A 20,870-nucleotide genomic window follows, 5' to 3' on the forward strand; every position below is an offset into this window, starting at 1 on the left:
TTTTAAATTTTCCCATCTACAAAGAATGGAGAGATGTGTAATTTTTATCTTAGGTACACTTTAGCTGTGACAGACAGAATCTTAAAAAAAAATCCAAAAAATCGCATTGTATGATTTTTACATAATTAATTTGCATTTTATTGCATGGAATAAGTATTTTATACAACTGAAAAACAGAACTTAATATTTGGAAACCTTTTTTTGCAATTACAGAGGTTAGATGTTTCCTGTAGTTCTTGACCAAGTTGGCACACACTGCAGCAGGGCTTTTGGCCCACTCCTCCATACAGATCTTACAAGTTTTGGCCCTGTCCCTGGGCAACGTTGAGTTTCAGCTTCCTCCAAAGATTTTCTATTGAGTTCAGTTCTGGAGACTGGCTAGACCATTCCAGGTCCTTGAAATGCTTCTTACGGAGTTACTCCTTAGTTGCCTAGTCTGTGTGTTTCGGGTCATTGGTATGCTGGAAGACCCATCTTCAATGCTTTTACTGAGGGAAGGCGAGTATAAGCCAAAATCTCATGATACATGACCCCATCCATCCTCCCTTAAACCTCTTTCTGACCTCGGACGGGATAGTACGTCCGAGGTCAGATCCCCCACTTTGATGTGGGCTCTGGCGGTGAGCCCGCATCAAAGCCGGGACATGTCAGCTGTTTTAAACAACTGACATGTGCCTGCAATAGCGGCGGGTGAATCGCAATTTCCCCCGCCGCTATTAACAAGTTAAATGCGCTGACAGCGGAATTTAACCGGCGCTTTCTGCCGCCCGGCCGGTAATTAGCGCATTGCCGACCCCGTCACATGATCGGTGGTCAGCGATGCGTCAGAATGGTAACCATAGAGGTCCTTGCGACCTCTATGGTAACTGATGCCGGCCTGCTGTGAGCGCCCCCGTGTGGTTGGCGCTCATAGAAAGCCTGCATTTCTGCTGCATAGCAGCGATATGATGATCGCTGCTATGTAGCAGAGCAGATCGTGTTGTGCCAGCTTCTAGCCTCCCATGAAGGTTATTGAAGCATGGCAAAAGTTAAAAAAAAGTAAAAAAATGTGAAAAAAATATATAAAAGTTTAAATCACCCCCCTTTCGCGCCATTCAAAATAAATCAATAAAAAAAATCAAACCTACACAGATTTGGTACTGCCGTGTTCAGAATCGCCCGATCTATCAATAAAGAAAAGTATTAACCTGATCGCTAAACGGCGTAGCGAGAAAAAATTTTGAAACGCCAGAATTACGTTTTTTTGGTCGCCGTGGCATTGCATTAAAATGTAATAACGGGCGATCAAAAGAACATATCTGCACCAAAATGCTATCATAAAAAGCGCCAGCTCAGTTCGCAAAAAATAAGCCCTCACCTGACCCAAGATCATGAAAAATACAGACGCTACGGGTATCGGAAAATGGTGCAATTTTTTTTTTTTTTTTTAGCAAACTTTCGATTTTTTTTTCACCACTTAGATAAAAGAGAACCTAGACATGTTAGGTGTCTATGAACTCGTAATGACCTAAAGAATCATAATGGCTGGTCAGTTTTAGCATTTAGTGAACCTAGTAAAAAGGCCAATCAAAAAACTAGTGTGGGATTGCACTTTTTTTTCCAATTTCACCGCACTTTAAATTTTTTTTCCCGTTTTCTAGTACACGACATGCTAAAACCAATGACGTCATTCAAAAGTACAACTTGTTTTGCAAAAAAATAAGTCCTCACATGGCCATATTGACAGAAAAATAAAAAAAGTTATAGCTCTGGGAAGAAGAGGAGCAAAAAACGAACACGGAAAAACGGAAAAATCCCAAGGTCATGAAGGGGTTAATACAGTGCAGTCAATTTGTCCCCGTTGACTTTTCCGTATCCTTTTTTTTCTTGGACGACTTACAGTAATTTTTAAGGAGGTGTTTGTATAAAAAAAGATCTAATTTTATTTCATCGCAACATTTTTTTTCTACTACTGTATTTTGCTGTAACGTAAGAAAACTGGCCTGGAGGTCTCCTTGATATCGTCTGCGTTTCTCATAGTGGTGGTGAGCCGATTACTTTTTCTATTTTTATAAAGATGAATGGCCATCCTTGTAATGCAAGGACAACCACTTTCATGTTTTTATATATGTTATGATAGGGCGTATGGACAGGAGTTTTTCATAAGACAGCCACTTTAGGCATTTTTTATGATTGCACTCAAATTGTACACCTCGGGTGATAGCACTGCGTAAATCTAAGTGCTCTACTTCAGCCACGGAGCAATAGGAGACCTTGTGTAATGCTTAGCATTTACCATTTGTAATTGGGGTCTACAGTATGTCTTTGACTTTACATGGCAAATATTATAACAATAAAACATCCAAATAATAAAGATTTTTTTTACTAACAGCCTGGGGATATAACAGTGATTGTTGTGACACGATGGATCAAATAAATAGCTTCATGATGTCACTTCTTTTAGGGATGTATAAAATAATATACTCGCAAACTAAAAGTGTTTATGTGATTTAAAATGGCCCTTTTTATGATACTGTACGTTTAAGTGGCATGTAAAATGGCATTAATGTGTCATATAAAGCTGTGTTTATTTGTAGAAGAACACTGTACTTAGCGCAGTTAAGACCTTCATTCTCCCGCAGTTATATGGTGTCATTTATACATTCTTAGTGAAGCGTGTCGCCAATCAAAACGCTACTGGTGCGATTGCAAGAGGAAGAATTAATCCTTAAACCTGCATAAGTAACAGACATTTGCATTTATACATGAACAAATTCTGTGATGCTATAAAATCTGGTCACCTCGTAGACTAAATATTGAGATATTGCTTTGTACAAGATAAAACAGCGGCTTTATCACAGCAACTTAATGTCGGTATTTCTGGATGCTTCTTATTCTCACTATTAAATTAGAATATTCTTTTAACCCATTTTCTACCAATGTCCTTTTTTTTGGGACACCTAATCTTTAGCTTCTAGAAGCTAAGATTTTATAATTTTTATAATTGGGTCCAATTTTTTGCGTTGCGTTTGCAAAATGAATGTTTTCAAAATAGGAAATCGTGTCATTGTCATTTTAATTGAATATTGGGACGCCCTTTTCTGAAAAATCCGCCAAATGAAAATTTCTAATTTGGCAAGTAATGGGTTAAGGATTCATATAAATGATCTATTTAGGGCATTTTTCTAGGGCAGTGTAAGTTGTCTTTTGCAAATATTACAAATCACCTAGCAAACGGCAAATAGAAGGAGGAGATTGGAACAAAACAAAATCCTCTAAACTGCATGCTCGCAAACGCCAGAAGCCTGACAAACAAGATGGAAGAACTAGAAGCAGAAATATCTACAGGTAACTTTGACATAGTGGGAATAACCGAGACATGGTTAGATGAAAGCTATGACTGGGCAGTTAACTTACAGGGTTACAGTCTGTTTAGAAAGGATCGTAAAAATCGGAGAGGAGGAGGGGTTTGTCTCTATGTAAAGTCTTGTCTAAAGTCCACTTTAAGGGAGGATATTAGCGAAGGGAATGAGGATGTCGAGTCCATATGGGTTGAAATTCATGGAGGGAAAAATGGTAACAAAATTCTCATTGGGGTCTGTTACAAACCCCCAAATATAACAGAAAGCATGGAAAGTCTACTTCTAAAGCAGATAGATGAAGCTGCAACCCATAATGAGGTCCTGGTAATGGGGGACTTTAACTACCCAGATATTAACTGGGAAACAGAAACCTGTGAAACCCATAAAGGCAACAGGTTTCTGCTAATAACCAAGAAAAATTATCTTTCACAATTGGTGCAGAATCCAACCAGAGGAGCAGCACTTTTAGACCTAATACTATCTAATAGACCTGACAGAATAACAAATCTGCAGGTGGTTGGGCATTTAGGAAATAGCGACCACAATATTGTGCAGTTTCACCTGTCTTTCACTAGGGGGACTTGTCAGGGAGTCACAAAAACATTGAACTTTAGGAAGGCAAAGTTTGAACAGCTTAGAGATGCCCTTAATCTGGTAGACTGGGACAATATCCTCAGAAATGAGAATACAGATAATAAATGGGAAATGTTTAAGAACATCCTAAATAGGCAGTGTAAGCGGTTTATACCTTGTGGGAATAAAAGGACTAGAAATAGGAAAAACCCAATGTGGCTAAACAAAGAAGTAAGACAGGCAATTAACATTAAAAAGAAAGCATTTGCACTACTAAAGCAGGATGGCACCATTGAAGCTCTAAAAAACTATAGGGAGAAAAATACTTTATCTAAAAAACTAATTAAAGCTGCCAAAAAGGAAACAGAGAAGCACATTGCTAAGGAGAGTAAAACTAATCCCAAACTGTTCTTCAACTATATCAATAGTAAAAGAATAAAAACTGAAAATGTAGGCCCCTTAAAAAATAGTGAGGAAAGAATGGTTGTAGATGACGAGGAAAAAGCTAACATATTAAACACCTTCTTCTCCACGGTATTCACGGTGGAAAATGAAATGCTAGGTGAAATCCCAAGAAACAATGAAAACCCTATATTAAGGGTCACCAATCTAACCCAAGAAGAGGTGCGAAACCGGCTAAATAAGATTAAAATAGATAAATCTCCGGGTCCGGATGGCATACACCCACGAGTACTAAGAGAACTAAGTAATGTAATAGATAAACCATTATTTCTTATTTTTAGTGACTCTATAGCGACAGGGTCTGTTCCGCAGGACTGGCGCATAGCAAATGTGGTGCCAATATTCAAAAAGGGCTCTAAAAGTGAACCTGGAAATTATAGGCCAGTAAGTCTAACCTCTATTGTTGGTAAAATATTTGAAGGGTTTCTGAGGGATGTTATTCTGGATTATCTCAATGAGAATAACTGTTTAACTCCATATCAGCATGGGTTTATGAGAAATCGCTCCTGTCAAACCAATCTAATCAGTTTTTATGCAGAGGTAAGCTATAGACTGGACCACGGTGAGTCATTGGACGTGGTATATCTCGATTTTTCCAAAGCGTTTGATACCGTGCCGCACAAGAGGTTGGTACACAAAATGAGAATGCTTGGTCTGGGGGAAAATGTGTGTAAATGGGTTAGTAACTGGCTTAGTGATAGAAAGCAGAGGGTGGTTATAAATGGTATAGTCTCTAACTGGGTCGCTGTGACCAGTGGGGTACCGCAGGGGTCAGTATTGGGACCTGTTCTCTTCAACATATTCATTAATGATCTGGTAGAAGGTTTACACAGTAAAATATCGATATTTGCAGATGATACAAAACTATGTAAAGCAGTTAATACAAGAGAAGATAGTATTCTGCTACAGATGGATCTGGATAAGTTGGAAACTTGGGCTGAAAGGTGGCAGATGAGGTTTAACAATGATAAATGTAAGGTTATACACATGGGAAGAAGGAATCAATATCACCATTACACACTGAACGGGAAACCACTGGGTAAATCTGACAGGGAGAAGGACTTGGGGATCCTAGTTAATGATAAACTTACCTGGAGCAGCCAGTGCCAGGCAGCAGCTGCCAAGGCAAACAGGATCATGGGGTGCATTAAAAGAGGTCTGGATACACATGATGAGAGCATTATACTGCCTCTGTACAAATCCCTAGTTAGACCGCACATGGAGTACTGTGTCCAGTTTTGGTCACCGGTGCTCAGGAAGGATATAATGGAACTAGAGAGAGTACAAAGGAGGGCAACAAAATTAATAAAGGGGATGGGAGAACTACAATACCCAGATAGATTAGCGAAATTAGGATTATTTAGTCTAGAAAAAAGACGACTGAGGGGCGATCTAATAACCATGTATAAGTATATAAGGGGACAATACAAATATCTCGCTGAGGATCTGTTTATACCAAGGAAGGTGACGGGCACAAGGGGGCATTCTTTGCGTCTGGAGGAGAGAAGGTTTTTCCACCAACATAGAAGAGGATTCTTTACTGTTAGGGCAGTGAGAATCTGGAATTGCTTGCCTGAGGAGGTGGTGATGGCGAACTCAGTCGAGGGGTTCAAGAGAGGCCTGGATGTCTTCCTGGAGCAGAACAATATTGTATCATACAATTATTAGGTTCTGTAGAAGGACGTAGATCTGGGGATTTATTATGATGGAATATAGGCTGAACTGGATGGACAAATGTCTTTTTCCGGCCTTACTAACTATGTTACTATGTTACTATGTAAGTGCAGAATGGTGATGGGGTTCCACAAAACCTGTCCAAAGGAATTTTACATTATAACTTATTTACCACACTCACAAAGCAAAGATGTTGACCTCGATTCATCCATTTTCTCCCAAATTCTGGCATTAAAATTTCTCAAATTTTGTACTGTCTGGCAATTTTTATACCAACCTGGCCGGCTCTGTCAACCTTGGGAAAAATGGAAGGAGCTCAACTTGGAAAGGCATTGCCTAGAGCAAATTCATCATAGTTTACTCCACAAACGTTGGTAATTGTGATAGAAATGTACTTTAATTAACAGATTACCCAGAGGGTAAGAAAACCCTATTTAACCCCTTCACCCCCAGAGCTTTTTCCGCTTTTTCATTTTCGTTTTTTGCTCCCCTCCTTCCCAGAGCCATAACTTTTTTATTTTTCCGTCAATATGGCCATGTGAGGGCTTATTTTTTGCGGAACGAGATGTACTTTTGAACGATACAATTTGCTTTACCATGCCATGTAACAGAAAAGGGGAAAAAAATTCCAAAAGAGATGAAATTGCAAAAAAAGTGCAATCTCACACTTGTTTTTTGTTTGGCTTTTTTGCTAGGTTCACCAAATGCTAAAACTAACCTGCCATTATGATTCTCCAGGTCATTATGAGTTCATAGACACCTAACATGTCTAGGTTATTTTTTATCTAAGTGGTGAAAAAAAATCCCAAATTTGCTTAAAAAAAAAAAAATGCGCAATTTTCCGATACCCGTAGCGTCTCCAATTTTCATGATCTGGGGTCAGGTGAGGGCTTATTTTTTGCGTGCCGAGCTGGCGTTTTTAATGATACCATTTTGGTGTAGATACGTTCTTTTGATTGCCCGTTATTGCATTTTAATGAAATGTCGCGGCGACCAAAAAAACGTAATTTTGGCGTTTAGATTTTTTTTCTTGCTGCGACATTTAGTGGTCAGGTTAATCCTTTGTTTTTATTGATAGACCGGGCGATTCTGAACGCGGCGATACCAAATATGTGTATGTTTGATTTTTTTTTAATTGTCTTATTTTGATTGGGGCGAAAGGGGGGTGATTTGAACTTTTATATATTTTTTATTATTTTTATATTTTTAATCACTTTTTTTAAAATTTTGGCATGCTTCAATAGCCTCCACAGGAGGCTAGAAGCATGCACTACACGATCGCCTCTGCTACATAGAGGTGAAATACGGATCACCTCTATGTAGCAGAAATGCAGGGTTGCTTTGAATGCCGACCACAGGGTGGCGCTCAAAGCAATCGGCCATCAACAACCATAGAGGTCTCAAGGAGACCTCTGGTTGTTATGGCAATGCACTGCTGACCCCCGATCATGTGACGGGGTCAGCAGCGCGAGTATTTCCGGCCGTGCGGCCGGGAGCGCTAGTTAAATGCCGCTGTCAGCGCTTGACGGCGGCATTTAACTAGTTAATGGGCGCAGGCGGAGCGCGATTCTGCTCGCGCTCATAGCGCGCACATGTCAGCTGTACAAAACAGCTGACATGTCGCGGCTTTGAGGTGGGCTCACCGCCGGAGCCCACCTCAAAGCAGGGGATCTGCCAGCTGACGTACTATTCCGTCAGCTGGCAGAAAGGGGTTAAGGGATGTAATAAAGCATGACTTCTGTTTAACTATATTTAAAAGGTGGCCGATGTATTTAAAAGTACTAGAGTGAATTTGTATTATTTCTATGGATTCCTGATTCAGAGACCCTTACCCATTTAGCTAATTATCTTAGACATATTGCTATAACTTTGCTGTCCTACCTAGATCTTGGCTACAGTCCATGTATTTATATAGCACTATCAGGGTAAGTATGGTTTGTAGAATACACAATATTTACTGAAGCTAGCTAAAAGTAATGCATAGCCGTGCCAACTAGTTTGAAATGTATTCTAGTAGTCACCTCTAATTGTGGAGCACAACAATTGAAAGGTGCCCATCTTACTGCAGTCATCAAGACTGGTGACTAACAACCCATTCTGAAAGATTTGGGTCGTAGTATATGGAATCGGTCACCTCAAACTGACATTGATGGTCCAGCTTGTCACTAGCAAATCTGCTTAACAGGGTGAGATGGGCTTCATGGTTTTCATCCCTCAACCCCTATAACAGAGATTTGACCTTTACTGTAGAGGCACCCAGGTTGAGCAGGCAGAGTACATAGTCTTTGTCCAGTAAAGTAAGCTAAAAGAAAAAGTACCAACCACCCTCACAACCATAAGAGCAATGACAATGACTGAATAGGACACCCCTATAAGAGCGCAGGAGATCAGACAGAATAAATGGGCAATGACTGTTGAGGTGCTTCTAGATCAAACAAAAACAGGCATTCATGGGGTTAATCTAAAAGAAGTCTTTGAAAAAGCTGTATCAAAAGAAAAATATAGCAGTCCAAAGGGTTCATCAAGGTAGTTATTATGACTCTGTAACCAGGCTGCAATTGAGGGGATCTTGAGATACCTTTTCTATGAATGTCTCTGTGTAACATAACTCACATGACGAAACTTCATCAGATAGCTTGACTTGACTCAACTGCAGAAGCACGTATGAAGGTTCCAGAGGAAGGTTTATTTTCAAGCTGAATTCTTGTAGTTATGCACAATTACCACAATTACAGTAGGTAAGAAAGACTATTCTGAATCAGAGATGCAAAGACATGAGCTTCTTAACATGGTTGATATACACTATCTGGGAAAGAAGAAGGGAGGGATTACTGGCATCATAGCCACGGCGGCTGCAGGGAGTTAGGGAGGACAAGCTTCTCAAAGGCAAACCTTGTTGCACAGCAATGCAAGAGCAACAATACAATGCTGTATGATTCCCAAGTCATGGACATCACAGTAAAGACTGTTAGAACTGACACAGAAAAATGAACTTAAAAGTTTGTTTTCTCTGTTTTAGAATTTTACAGATGAACTCAATGCTGCTATAAAATGAAAGAAACCATACTTACCACTAGGGTTGAGCGACCTTGACTTTTTTAGGGTCGAGTCGGGTTTCGCGAAACCCGACTATCTCAAAAGTCGAGTCGAGTGAAATCGGCCGATTATGGCGAAAAGTCGAGGATCGACCGAAACACGAAACCCAATGCAAAGTCAATGGGAATTTTTTTTTTCTCTCTCTCTCTCTCCCTCTCTCTCTCCCCTCCGTCCGTCCCTGAACTGAAAAGCTGGTGTTACACATTGCAAATCGCTACAGCGCACAAGCGACAACATGGCGATAGGCGTCCACGCCCCTAAGACCTATGTCATCACTCTGCCCACGCTCCTTCATTGGCTGAAAAAAATGGCGCCAAGCGCGTCATACGAAACGCGACTTTGGCGCGAAAGTCGCGTACCGCATGGCCGACCCCACACAGGGATCGGGTCGGGTTTCATGAAACCCGACTTTGCCAAAAGTCGGCGACTTTTGAAAATGAACGATCCGTTTCGCTCAACCCTACTTACCACTATGATGCAGGAAAGATATATATCTTGGTACCGTGTTAGCCAGTAGATAGAAAAATATTTAAAATTGAGAGTCCTCAGTGGTTGATACCTTTTAATGGCTAACTGAAAAGATGGTAACAAATTGCAAGCTTTCGAGACCTGTGTAGTCTCGAAAGCTTGCAATTTGTTACCATCTTTTCAGTTAGCCATTAAAAGGTATCAATCACTAAGGACTCTCAATCCTAAATATTTTTCATACTTACCACTGGAATTTGTCTCTTAGCCCAGAGCAGCCTTAAAATTACTGGATCAACAGCCAGCAATAGTTTGGCCCAGTACCTTATCAATGTCTGGCTTTCTTCCGAAGCCGGTGGCCTGGAAAGCAGTTAAATATCTTCTGAAGGGGGATTCTGGTGTGGCTTCTTCATTTTTTTATAAGCATGGCTTCCCTCTAGTGAGGTACCTTTACACTATGGCCAAAGCTGCATGGCTTTTTGTTACCCTCTAGCCATTTAAAGCACATGGGTACATGCAATCCCAGTGTTTCAGCATTACTGTGCAATCATCGATTTAATTGTATGAAATATATCTCTACTTTTCCCTGGATTTTGAACTCTTTTATACAGCATACAAAATAATTTCAGATCAGATTTTATGATAAATCAGCCATTATAGGATCTGAAGCAATGAAATGTAGTGATAATTTCTATGAATGTTAAATGTTCTACTCTATTATTCACCTTATTTAAGAAATAATTCATAAGGTCAAGTTAAAAGTTAAAACTAAAGATGTAATTGCTTGTATGTAAAGATGTATGATAGTTTTTGCAAAATGTATCAAACCCAAGGGCTCTTTAGTAGGATGCAGTTTTCAGACACTTCATGCTTACTGGTCATTTAGACTAAACATTTTTGGGCTGAATGCTCCTCACTCTATACTATTAATAAGTTTGGTTGGGCTGGGCTTCTTGCCAAGATTTTGTTTAAGCACCAATGAACTGAATGTCTCAATTTGAGCTGCATACAGTATGTCTACATGCAGGTGAAATGTTCCTTTTCACGTTTCCTATTTCCTGTTTGAGTGTAATCTTCCTATGTTTATACAGGTTGATTTGCTTTTACACTGGACACATAGTTTGGTATCCCACACCATATGTACTACTGTCATTAAAGTATAGAAGTATAGATGACAGTATTACAGTTTCGACTTTGTTTACGTCCCATGAAGATGTTGTCGCGTCTTCAGATGGAAACGGGGAAGATGAAATCCAAAATTTCAGTACAGACAACAAAACTTGTGGAAAAGCAGATTTCATGCAAATGAAAACAGTGCTTCTCACTATGCACTTTATTAATAAGTAGCACTGTTTTTATTTGCATGTCTGGGGCTTCCCAATATGTTCACATACTGTGTGCCCGCCTTTGCCTTTCATGGTTTTCAAGCTGCCCGCTTGTTCTTTCTTAATATAAGTTGTTCATTTTGTAACTGTACAAGAAGTTGTCTAGGATGATTTACTTATAGGAAAACTCATTTTGTATTGTATTTACATTATTAATACGGGTCAGAAAAAGCTCTCTGTTTCTTATGTATTCATATATACATATATGTTCAAAATTTGGCACATTTGTAAATTCATAGCAGATTTTCATATTGCACATAAGTGTTCGGTGTGGCATTATGGTTTGGAGATTGTCTCTTTAGCTACTGCTTTGTTCAAAGGTTAAGAAAAAACGTGTTTTCTGCCTTCCTGTTTGTAAAGTTTCTGTTCTACTCCCACACCAGGTTACATATAACTGAGTCATACGGTTCAAAGCAAATTTATGGCACTGTGTGAGTTATTACCTACCAGGTGGGGAATTGGGGGGTTATTTCATCATCGTGGCACTGGGAAGTTATGCACTGCGTGATGTGATGTAAACATTTCTGCTGAGAACCTTATGAGAATATGCACAGTAGTGAGTTAATGTTTAATTCTACATTACATTGCCTACCGTTTATTTCAATCTTGTGGTTTCTAAAACAAATCATCAGACTCTTAAACTGCATAAAACTGCATAACTTCACAATGAATGCATTGAATCCCTGTGTTGCTCCATGTTTTATAGAAAAAAGTTATAACGTTGAGTGGACCCTCAATCATGTACCCCCACTATGATTTACTGTACTACATGCATGAAAACATTAAAGAAGCTGCATGACATGTAGCCTCTACAGACATGGATTACAGGATAACCTTTAACCCCTTCTACCACCAAGCCTGTTTTCACCTTCATGACCAGACCAAATTTTACAATTCCGACCATTGTCAGTACAGCCTCCAGAGCATGGAGCAGATACCAGAAGACAGGCCAGTACATCAGTAGACATGGAGGGGGTCGTAGGAGGGCAACAACTCTTGAACGCTTCAATGGATCCCTCTGATTCTGAGAGCGTTTTCTCATATTGTACTTTGTGATAGTGGTAACCTTTCTTCAATATGACTTGCATTGTCTATAAAATCATGGTAGTCTCACATTCGAAGCATTAGTGGATGGTGAGATGTGGAGCCTAAAATCAAAAGTTCAAAACATTGGTACCCTTTTGCACGTCAGTGTGCATCAGTACTAGCGTCCTAAAGGCCTGGGCAAGACGTTTGGGGGCTTTCCAAAAAAAAAGTAGTTTAGTACAGAAATTCACTCCAGCAAAGTCTGATAAAATTGCTTCCTGGCTTACTATGGACAAAAAAAAATGTAACTTTTCACCGCCATAAATAAATTAAGCAAAAGCCTTCGGGTATAAAATATAATGAAGAAGAAAAGCCCCCACAAATAGGGTCCAGTCACCTGTATTCTGTCTATACGTGATCTCTTTTCTTTTTTTGTGATTGAAAACCTAAAAGATATAGAAAGTTCCAGATTTAGTATTTTTATTTTTTTCGGATATACAATATATTTCCTATTTCCTGATTTTTTTGTTTTGTTTCGCCTTTCTTTTTGTATTGATAGCTCTTTTTGGCACTTGTTTATGTGGCTTATCACTGATTTGCAGCTGTATTGTAGAGCAGCAGTGCCCGCTCCCGTGACCCTCCTATCGCTCTCAGTTTGATGCGGTAGCTAACAGGAAATGTGAGACCAATATCAAATGTCACCAGAGATGTTTCTGTAACATTCACCTCATTAGTATACGGTTTCAGCGTGCTGACATTTAATTCTTCCACATTTATGGTTGGTGAATGTCTGTGCTGATCATCAAACTGTAATATTTAGTGCTTGGTGGAAAATATGTCTTTTACCAGATTATGTTTATATTGCCTCATGGAAGCAATAAATCAGCATTGCTCACGCACCATTTAACTCTCAGCGTGTACGTTCTAACTCCGCTTAAATAGAAATGTGACATTTACTGAGCAAAAAAAAAATATTAAACCAACTGTTCCCATCTCTCACTGATCATTGTATTGTGAAATAACTCATAGACTGTTTAACCGTGTCTAAAATCTTAATTTTTTTAAATTAATACATTTGCATCGGCCATAAATTGAAATGAACACGCTAAAGGGTATTTTTCTTAAAAACACAAAAAATATTGAAGAAAAAGAAAAAAAAAAAGGTAAAAATTGTATTTGCCAATTTGGATTAGATCTCATTTTTAGGATTTTCAAAAAGATGGATGACCGATATTGCCTATTCTATAGTGCATAAGCGTAACTGATAGCATGTAGTTTAGGACCAGGAGACGTTCAGCAGGTGATACAAGAAAGTTGTGGTGGTACCTTTCGGTTATATGATGCAACACAGCCCTAGTAAAGTTAAAGTTAGTAAGGTTTTAATTCAATAAGGTAAAAATTAAAGGGGTATTCTCATCTCCAAGATCCTATCCCATTATGTAGTAATATTAAGGCTACTTTCACACTTCCGTCAGTACGGGGCCGTCGCAAACCGTCGGCCCAACGTACCGACGGACGTCGTGCTAAATGTAGCACAACGTGGGCAGCGGATGCAGTTTTACAACGCATCCGCTGCCCATTGTGATGAGAGGGGAGGAGGGGGCGGAGTTCCGGCCGTGCATGCGCGATCGGAAATGGCGGACACGTCGCACAAAAAAAGTTACATGGAACTTTTTTTGTGCTGACGGTCCACCAAAACACGATGCATCCCTCACACGACGGATGCGACGTGTGGCCATACGTCGCAATGCATCACTAATGCAAGTCTATGGTGAAAAAAGGCATCCTGCGGGCAACTTTGCAGGATGCGTTTTTTCTCCAAAATGACGCATTGCGACAGCTGTCAGAAGACGGAAGTGTGAAAGTAGCCTAACTAATACCTCCAATTAGAAATGGGATAGAGTTCTCCTAATTTGCTATGTCGCTTAACCCATATGTAGAACATTGAAATAGCTTAGGTATCCGTGGTTATGACCACTCATATAGTGACAGTTTGCTAGTTATTAGTCATAACCATGGATACCTAACCTACTACAATGCCCTGCACATGGGGTAAGCAATATAGCGAATCACAACACCTATACTACACTTCTAATTGGAGGTATTTGCTAATGTTATTACACCTAATGCACATTGGAATAGGATCTTGGAGATGGTGATATCTCTTTAATGCACTAGCAACATATCCAAATGCTTTGGGCAAAGTAGGGTGGTTTCTGAAACTTCTCTGGCACCCAGTAGCTGGTACACACACCTCATAAACCAATGCATAGCCCCACCATCTACCAACTCAGGATATCTAGGGAGCATTTGCAAAACAGGAGACCATCTGGACACCTAGGAAACTTGACAAATCTCCAGGGCTCTACTATTAAAGCTTCCCAAAATCTGACAGAATGCAGGTTTTACTTAGTCCAAGACTGATTCTCATGTACCACTGGTGGCTGCGTGCTGACTTGACTAGACCCCCCACAAGGTTTATAACCATAGATAATCCAACATTCCAAGACACCAGAAAAAATAGGGATAAAACATAACCTTTATTCCATCCTTAAACATCACATGGCGAAATGCAATTGAGGTAGACGAGTGAAGCAACGTTTCGGCCCAAAAAGAGGGTCATGGCCTGAAACTGGCATTTCCTTGTAATTTTCCTTCTAAGTAGACATGATGAAAAGTTGGTAAGACCTGTGGTTGTGCTACTGTTTGCATTATTGTGGTTCAGCTTACTCTTAAAAAGATTGGGTGGACTGTTGCTATAGAGGCCTTTTAACTAGTGGCAGTTCAGATCTTTAGCTCTTTAACTCTTTATATCACAGACAGTGGAGGACACAGTGAGAATAGGGCTGGTACAGGAATAGTATATGGACCCTTTGCAGAAGCTCCATGCTGCTTTGGAGGTGGAAGATACGCCTTTACCTCTTGAGGGCCCCTTTGCTACTGAACAGTCTGCACCAATGATATGTCCGCCCCTGATCAGAGATGATCCCATTTATTAAATAAATCAGCAACCAATTCAAAGACATAATGAAGTGTTTAAACATCTATTTTTTTTCTACAGATGATGCCAGAGTGATGCTGAACCTGCCTTCCCATATGATCTGTGCATTTTGTGATGTCCAAAATACGACCTGCTCAGAAAGCAAAGGGACTTGTAAAACGAGCTGCAACGTGGAAGCCTCTTGTGAATATGCAGAGGAAGTTTGCGTCACCTTGTGGTAAGTATTTATTGTGAACAGGCAAACAAATTTGGATTGTTGTGAATTATTATGAGCCTGGGACATATCATCCGTGCACATGGAAGAAGCTGTCAGCGTATATATACTATATACCATGACAAAACCCGAAAAAAAATCAAAAAGAGAATATACCCTATAGTAAGTAAGTATTAATCTACTATATAAAGCTGAATGTGTGTGTGTGTGTGTGTGTATGTGTGTGTGTATGTCCGGGATTGGCATCTGCACCGTCGCAGCTACAGCCACAAAATTTTGCACAGTCACACGTCTGGACCCCGAGAGCGTCATAGGCTATATTGTGAGGCGAAATTTTAACCCCGCGCTTTCCAATTCACCAAACAATTTTGCCCCTATCTACATAATGGGGAAAAAAGTGAAAGGAAAAGTGTTGGAGGCGTCGCAGCTACAGAAACAAAATTTTGCACAGTCACACGTCTGGACCCTGAGAGCGTCATAGGCTACGTTGTGAGGTGAAATTTTAACCCCGCGCTTTCCAATTCACCAAACTATTTTTCCCCTATCTACATAATGGGGAAAAGTGAAAGGAAAAGTGTTGGAGGCAAATTGACAGCTGCCAGATGTGAAAAAGGGGGACTTAAAGAGTGAGAGCGATGGCGCCAAAGAGTATATACCGTACACTAGCTGAGGTGGGACCCTGATATGAGATACTCACCACATACGGGGATATGAACACACACAAAATGCGTCACACACTACCACGTGCTTGAACACATATACCACCCTCAGCACACATTTCACCACACATACACCAACCTCGCCACATAAAAGTCGAAATACAAAAGTCGCCGCTCAAAACTCGCCACGCGCAAAACTCACCACATGCAAAAAATAGGCTCACGCAAAACTCGCCACAAGTGCAAAACTCACCTCATGGAAAACTCGCCACACGCAAAACTTGCACATGCGGAAAAATTGCCACATACACAAAATTTGCAACACATGCAAAAGTTGCCTCACACAAAACTTGCACATACTCAAAAGGCACCAGACATAAAACTCACCACGCGCAAAACTCGCCATGCGCAAAACTTGCTGCACACAACTTGCTACACTAACCTGTCACATGCAACTCGACACACAAAAAGTTGCTACACGCATGTTGCCACACGAAACTCATCTCACAAAAGTCGCTACATGCATGTCGCCACACGCAACTCAACACACACAACTTGACAAACGAAACTCGCCCTAAAACACACACAAGTCTAGTATTAGCCTTCAAAAATAAAAATCTGATTAATAAGCAGACAAACTACAAGAGCAACAAATGTACCATATAGGAAATACGGCAGCTGTCAGTCACATGACCTGTCTATTATTTGTATGTGTGAGCTAATATATACTGCCAGGGGGAGGGCTTCCTGTTGGCTGGGGATTTATCAGGCTGCCAATTTATCTTACAAATACTGAGGTAAAAATACTGAGCAAATAACGTGTTAACAAGGTCTAATACAGGAGATCACACAGGTATATACTATATACAGGGGAGATGACACACAGATATATACTATATACAGGAGAGATGACACACAGGTATATACTATATAAAAGAGGAGATGACATACAGGTACATACTATATACAGGAGGAGATGACATACAGGTATATACTATATACAGGAGGAGATGACATACAGGTATATGCTATATATAGAAGATGACATACAGGTATATACTATATACAGGAGGATATGACACACAGATATATACTATAAACAGGGGAGATGACACACTGGTATATACTATATACAGGAGGAGATGACATACAAGTATATACTATATATAGAAGGAGATGACATACAGGTATATACTATATATAGGAGGAGATGACATACAGGTATATACTATATATAGGAGGAGATGACATACAGGTATATACTAAATACAGGGGAGATGACACAGCAGGTATATACTATATACAGGGGAGATGACATACAGGTATATATTATATACAGGAGATGACATACAAGTGTATACTATATATAAGGGAGATGACAAACATGTATATACTGAGGTGAAAATGAGAGGTGTGAGGTGAAAATGAAAAGGTGTGAGTGCAAAATGAGAGGAGTGAGGGAAAATAGTGTAGTGATCGGAAAATGACAGATGTGAGGTCGAAATGACAAGTGTTAGGCGGGAATGAGAGGAGTGAGGGAGAAAATGAGAGGTGTGAGGGAGAAAATGAGAGATGTGAGGGGGAAAATTAAAGATGTGATTGGGAAAATGAGAGGCGTGATGCGAAAATAAGAGAAGTGACGTGCTATAACTAACCACAGATATTTACTATGCCCAGGCAACGCCGGGCTCTTCAGCTAGTCTAATATATAAAGCTGAATGTGTGTGTGTATGTGTGTGTGTGTGTGTATGTATGTGTGTATGTCCGGGATTGGCATCTGAACCGTCGCATCTATAGCCACAAAATTTTGCACAGTCACACGTCTGGACCCCGAGAGCGTCATAGGCTATGTTGTGAGGTGAAATTTTAACCCCGCGAGTTCCAATTCACCAAACAATTTTGCCCCTATCTACATAATGGGGAAAAAAGTGAAAGGAAAAGTGTTGGAGGCGTCATAGCTATAGCCACAAAATTTTGCACAGTCACACGTCTGGACCCTGAGAGCATCATAGGCTACGTTGTGAGGTGAAATTTTAACCCCACGCTCTCCAATTCACCAAACAATTTTGCCCCTATCTACACAATGGGGAAAAAGTGAAAGGAAAAGTGTTGGAGGCGTCGCAGCTACAGAAACAAAATTTTGCACAGTCACACGTCTGGACCCCGAGAGCGTCATAGGCTATGTTGTAAGGTGAAATTTTAACCCCGCGCTTTCCAATTCACCAAACAATTTTGCCCCTATCTACATAATGGGAAAAAATGAAAGGAAAAGTGTTGGAGGCAAATTGACAGCTGCCAGATGTGAACAAGGGGAACTTAAAGAATGAGAGCGATGGCGCCAAAGAGTATATACCGTACAGTTGCTAAGGTGGGGCCCCGACATGGGATACTCACCACACATGGGGATATGAACACACACACAAAATGCGTCACGCACTACCACGTGCTTGAACACATATTACCCTCAGCACACATTTCACCACAAATACACCAACCTCGCCACATAAAAGTCGAAACACAAAAGTCGCCGCTCAAAACTCGCCACGCGCAGAACTCACCACATGCAAAAACTAGGCTCTTGCAAAACTCGCCACAAGTGCAAAACTCACCTCATGGAAAACTCGCCACATGCAAAACTTGCACACGCGGACAAATTGCCACATGTACAAAAGTTGCAACACATGCAAAAGTTGCCTCACACAAAACTTGCACATACTCAAAAGGCACCACACATAAAACTCGCCACGCGCAAAACTCGCCATGCGCAAAACTTGCTGCACACAACTTGCTACACTAACCTGTCACATGCAACTCGACACACAAAAAGTTGCTACACGCATGTTGCCACACAAAACTCATCTCACAAAAGTCGCTACATGCATGTCGCCACACGCAACTCAACACACACAACTTGACAAACGAAACTCGCCCTAAAACACACACAAGTCTGGTATTATCCTTTAAAAATAAAAATCTGATTAATAAGCAGACAAACTACAAGAGCAACAAATGTACCATATAGGAAATACGGCAGCTGTCAGTCACATGACCTGTCTATTATGTGTATGTGTGAGCTAATATATACTGCCAGGGGGAGGGCTTCCTGTTGGCTGGGGATTTATCAGGCTGCCAAATTAGCTTACAAATACTGAGGTAAAAATACTGAGCAAATAATGTGCGAACGAGGTCTAATACAGGAGGAGATGACACACAGGTATATACTATATACAGGAGAAATGACACACAAGTATATACTATATAGAGGAGGAGATGACATACAGGTACATACTATATACAGGAGCAGATGACCTACAGGTATATACTATATACAGGAGGAGATGACATACAGGTATATGCTATATATAGAAGATGACATACAGGTATATACTATATACAGGAGGAGATGACACACAGGTATATACTATATACAGGAGCAGATGACCTACAGGTATATACTATATACAGGAGGAGATGACATACAGGTATATGCTATATGTAGAAGATGACATGCAGGTATATACTATATACAGGAGGAGATGACACACAGATATATACTATATACAGGGGAGATGACACACAGGTATATACTATATACAGGAGGAGATGACATACAGGTATATACTATATATAGAAGGAGATGACATTCAGGTATATACTATATATAGGGGAGATGACACACAGCAGGTATATACTATATACAGGGGAGATGACATACAGGTATATACTATATACAGGAGATGACATACAGATGTATACTATATATAAGGGAGATGACAAACATGTATATACTGAGGTGATGAGGTGAAAATGAGAGGTGTGAGGTGAAAATGAAAAGGTGTGAGTACAAAATGAGAGGAGTGAGGAAAAATAGTGGAGTGATCAGAAAATGACAGATGTGATGTTGAAATGACAACTGTTAGGGGGGAATGAGAGGAGTGAGGGAGAAAATGAGAGATGTGAGGGGGAAAATGAAAGATGTGATTGGGAAAATGAGAGGCGTGATGGGAAAATAAGAGACGTGAGGTGCTATAACTAAAAACAGATATTTACTATGCCCAGGCAACGCCGGGCTCTTCAGCTAGTAGTACATATAAATATAGGGTAATTGGCTAACACTATTTTGAACAAAAAAGCGTAAAAGCCATCTGACCTCTACAAGGTGTAACCAATCGGGATGGTCCTATCCTGTCTCTAGCATTCATTGTATACCATGAATTGCCACTAACGGCCATTCAGCCATTACGTTAGGGGGGTTTAGTTGATTAGACTATTGCTATTACTTCGCCTTTAATTTATTTTATTTTTTTTTAAAGGAGAAGTCGCGGTTCCTCTGTAACTGTGGAAACACTCTGCCACGATCCCCAGTTACCACTGTACGGACACAGGTTCCCGGATTACAACTCCTCAACATGTCACATGAAAAGAAAAAAGGCCCATGGAGAAGTTCTGTATATGTGCGCTTGTAATGAAGAGATGTGTAACCAACAGTTTACATTTGAGAAAAGTAAGTTTATTTGTACGAAAAAAAAGTAACAAGAACACAAGAATGTCTGCATTTTTTTTTGCCTAAGAATGGACCCATTTCCCTATTGAGGATAGTTGGTATTGTAGCATAAGCTCAAGCAAGTGACTAAAGTAGAGATAAAGGTTTGCTTTAGTTTCAGGTACGAGCACAGACATAAAAAAAAACTTGTGTTTTAATTCTCTGTTTTCTGCTTTTTTTCCTATTTATTAAAATGGGTGGAAAACACTCAAATAAATGACATTGTGCAGTTTAGAAACCGCAACAAATCTCCAAGGGAAAAACAAGCTACTTGTCCATGGGACTTCCGAAATCTTGTTCATTTAGCTGGAACAGAACAATGATGCTTTTTTCGCTGTAAAAATAAGTACAAATGCTGCAAAAGCGCAACCTGTGAACATAACCTAAGGCTACCTTCCCAAATTGAACACTCAGTGTTTTTTTATGTTGCA

The 20,870-nt window shown here is 40.1% G+C and overlaps 1 protein-coding gene across 1 annotated transcript in view; it reads left to right on the forward strand.

Annotated features, from left to right (window-relative positions):
- TGFBR2 (transforming growth factor beta receptor 2) overlaps positions 1–20,870 on the forward strand; it is a 78,075-nt gene that overhangs the window by 23,627 nt on the left and 33,578 nt on the right. The window contains exons 2-3 of the mRNA XM_069730020.1: positions 15,084–15,240; positions 20,210–20,400. Of these exons, the coding sequence (XP_069586121.1) occupies positions 15,084–15,240; positions 20,210–20,400 (348 nt within the window). The remainder of the gene's footprint in view (positions 1–15,083; positions 15,241–20,209; positions 20,401–20,870) is intronic.

The sequence above is a fragment of the Ranitomeya imitator genome, chromosome 6, assembly GCF_032444005.1.
Source record: "Ranitomeya imitator isolate aRanImi1 chromosome 6, aRanImi1.pri, whole genome shotgun sequence".
NCBI classification, from domain to species: Eukaryota; Metazoa; Chordata; class Amphibia; order Anura; family Dendrobatidae; genus Ranitomeya; species Ranitomeya imitator.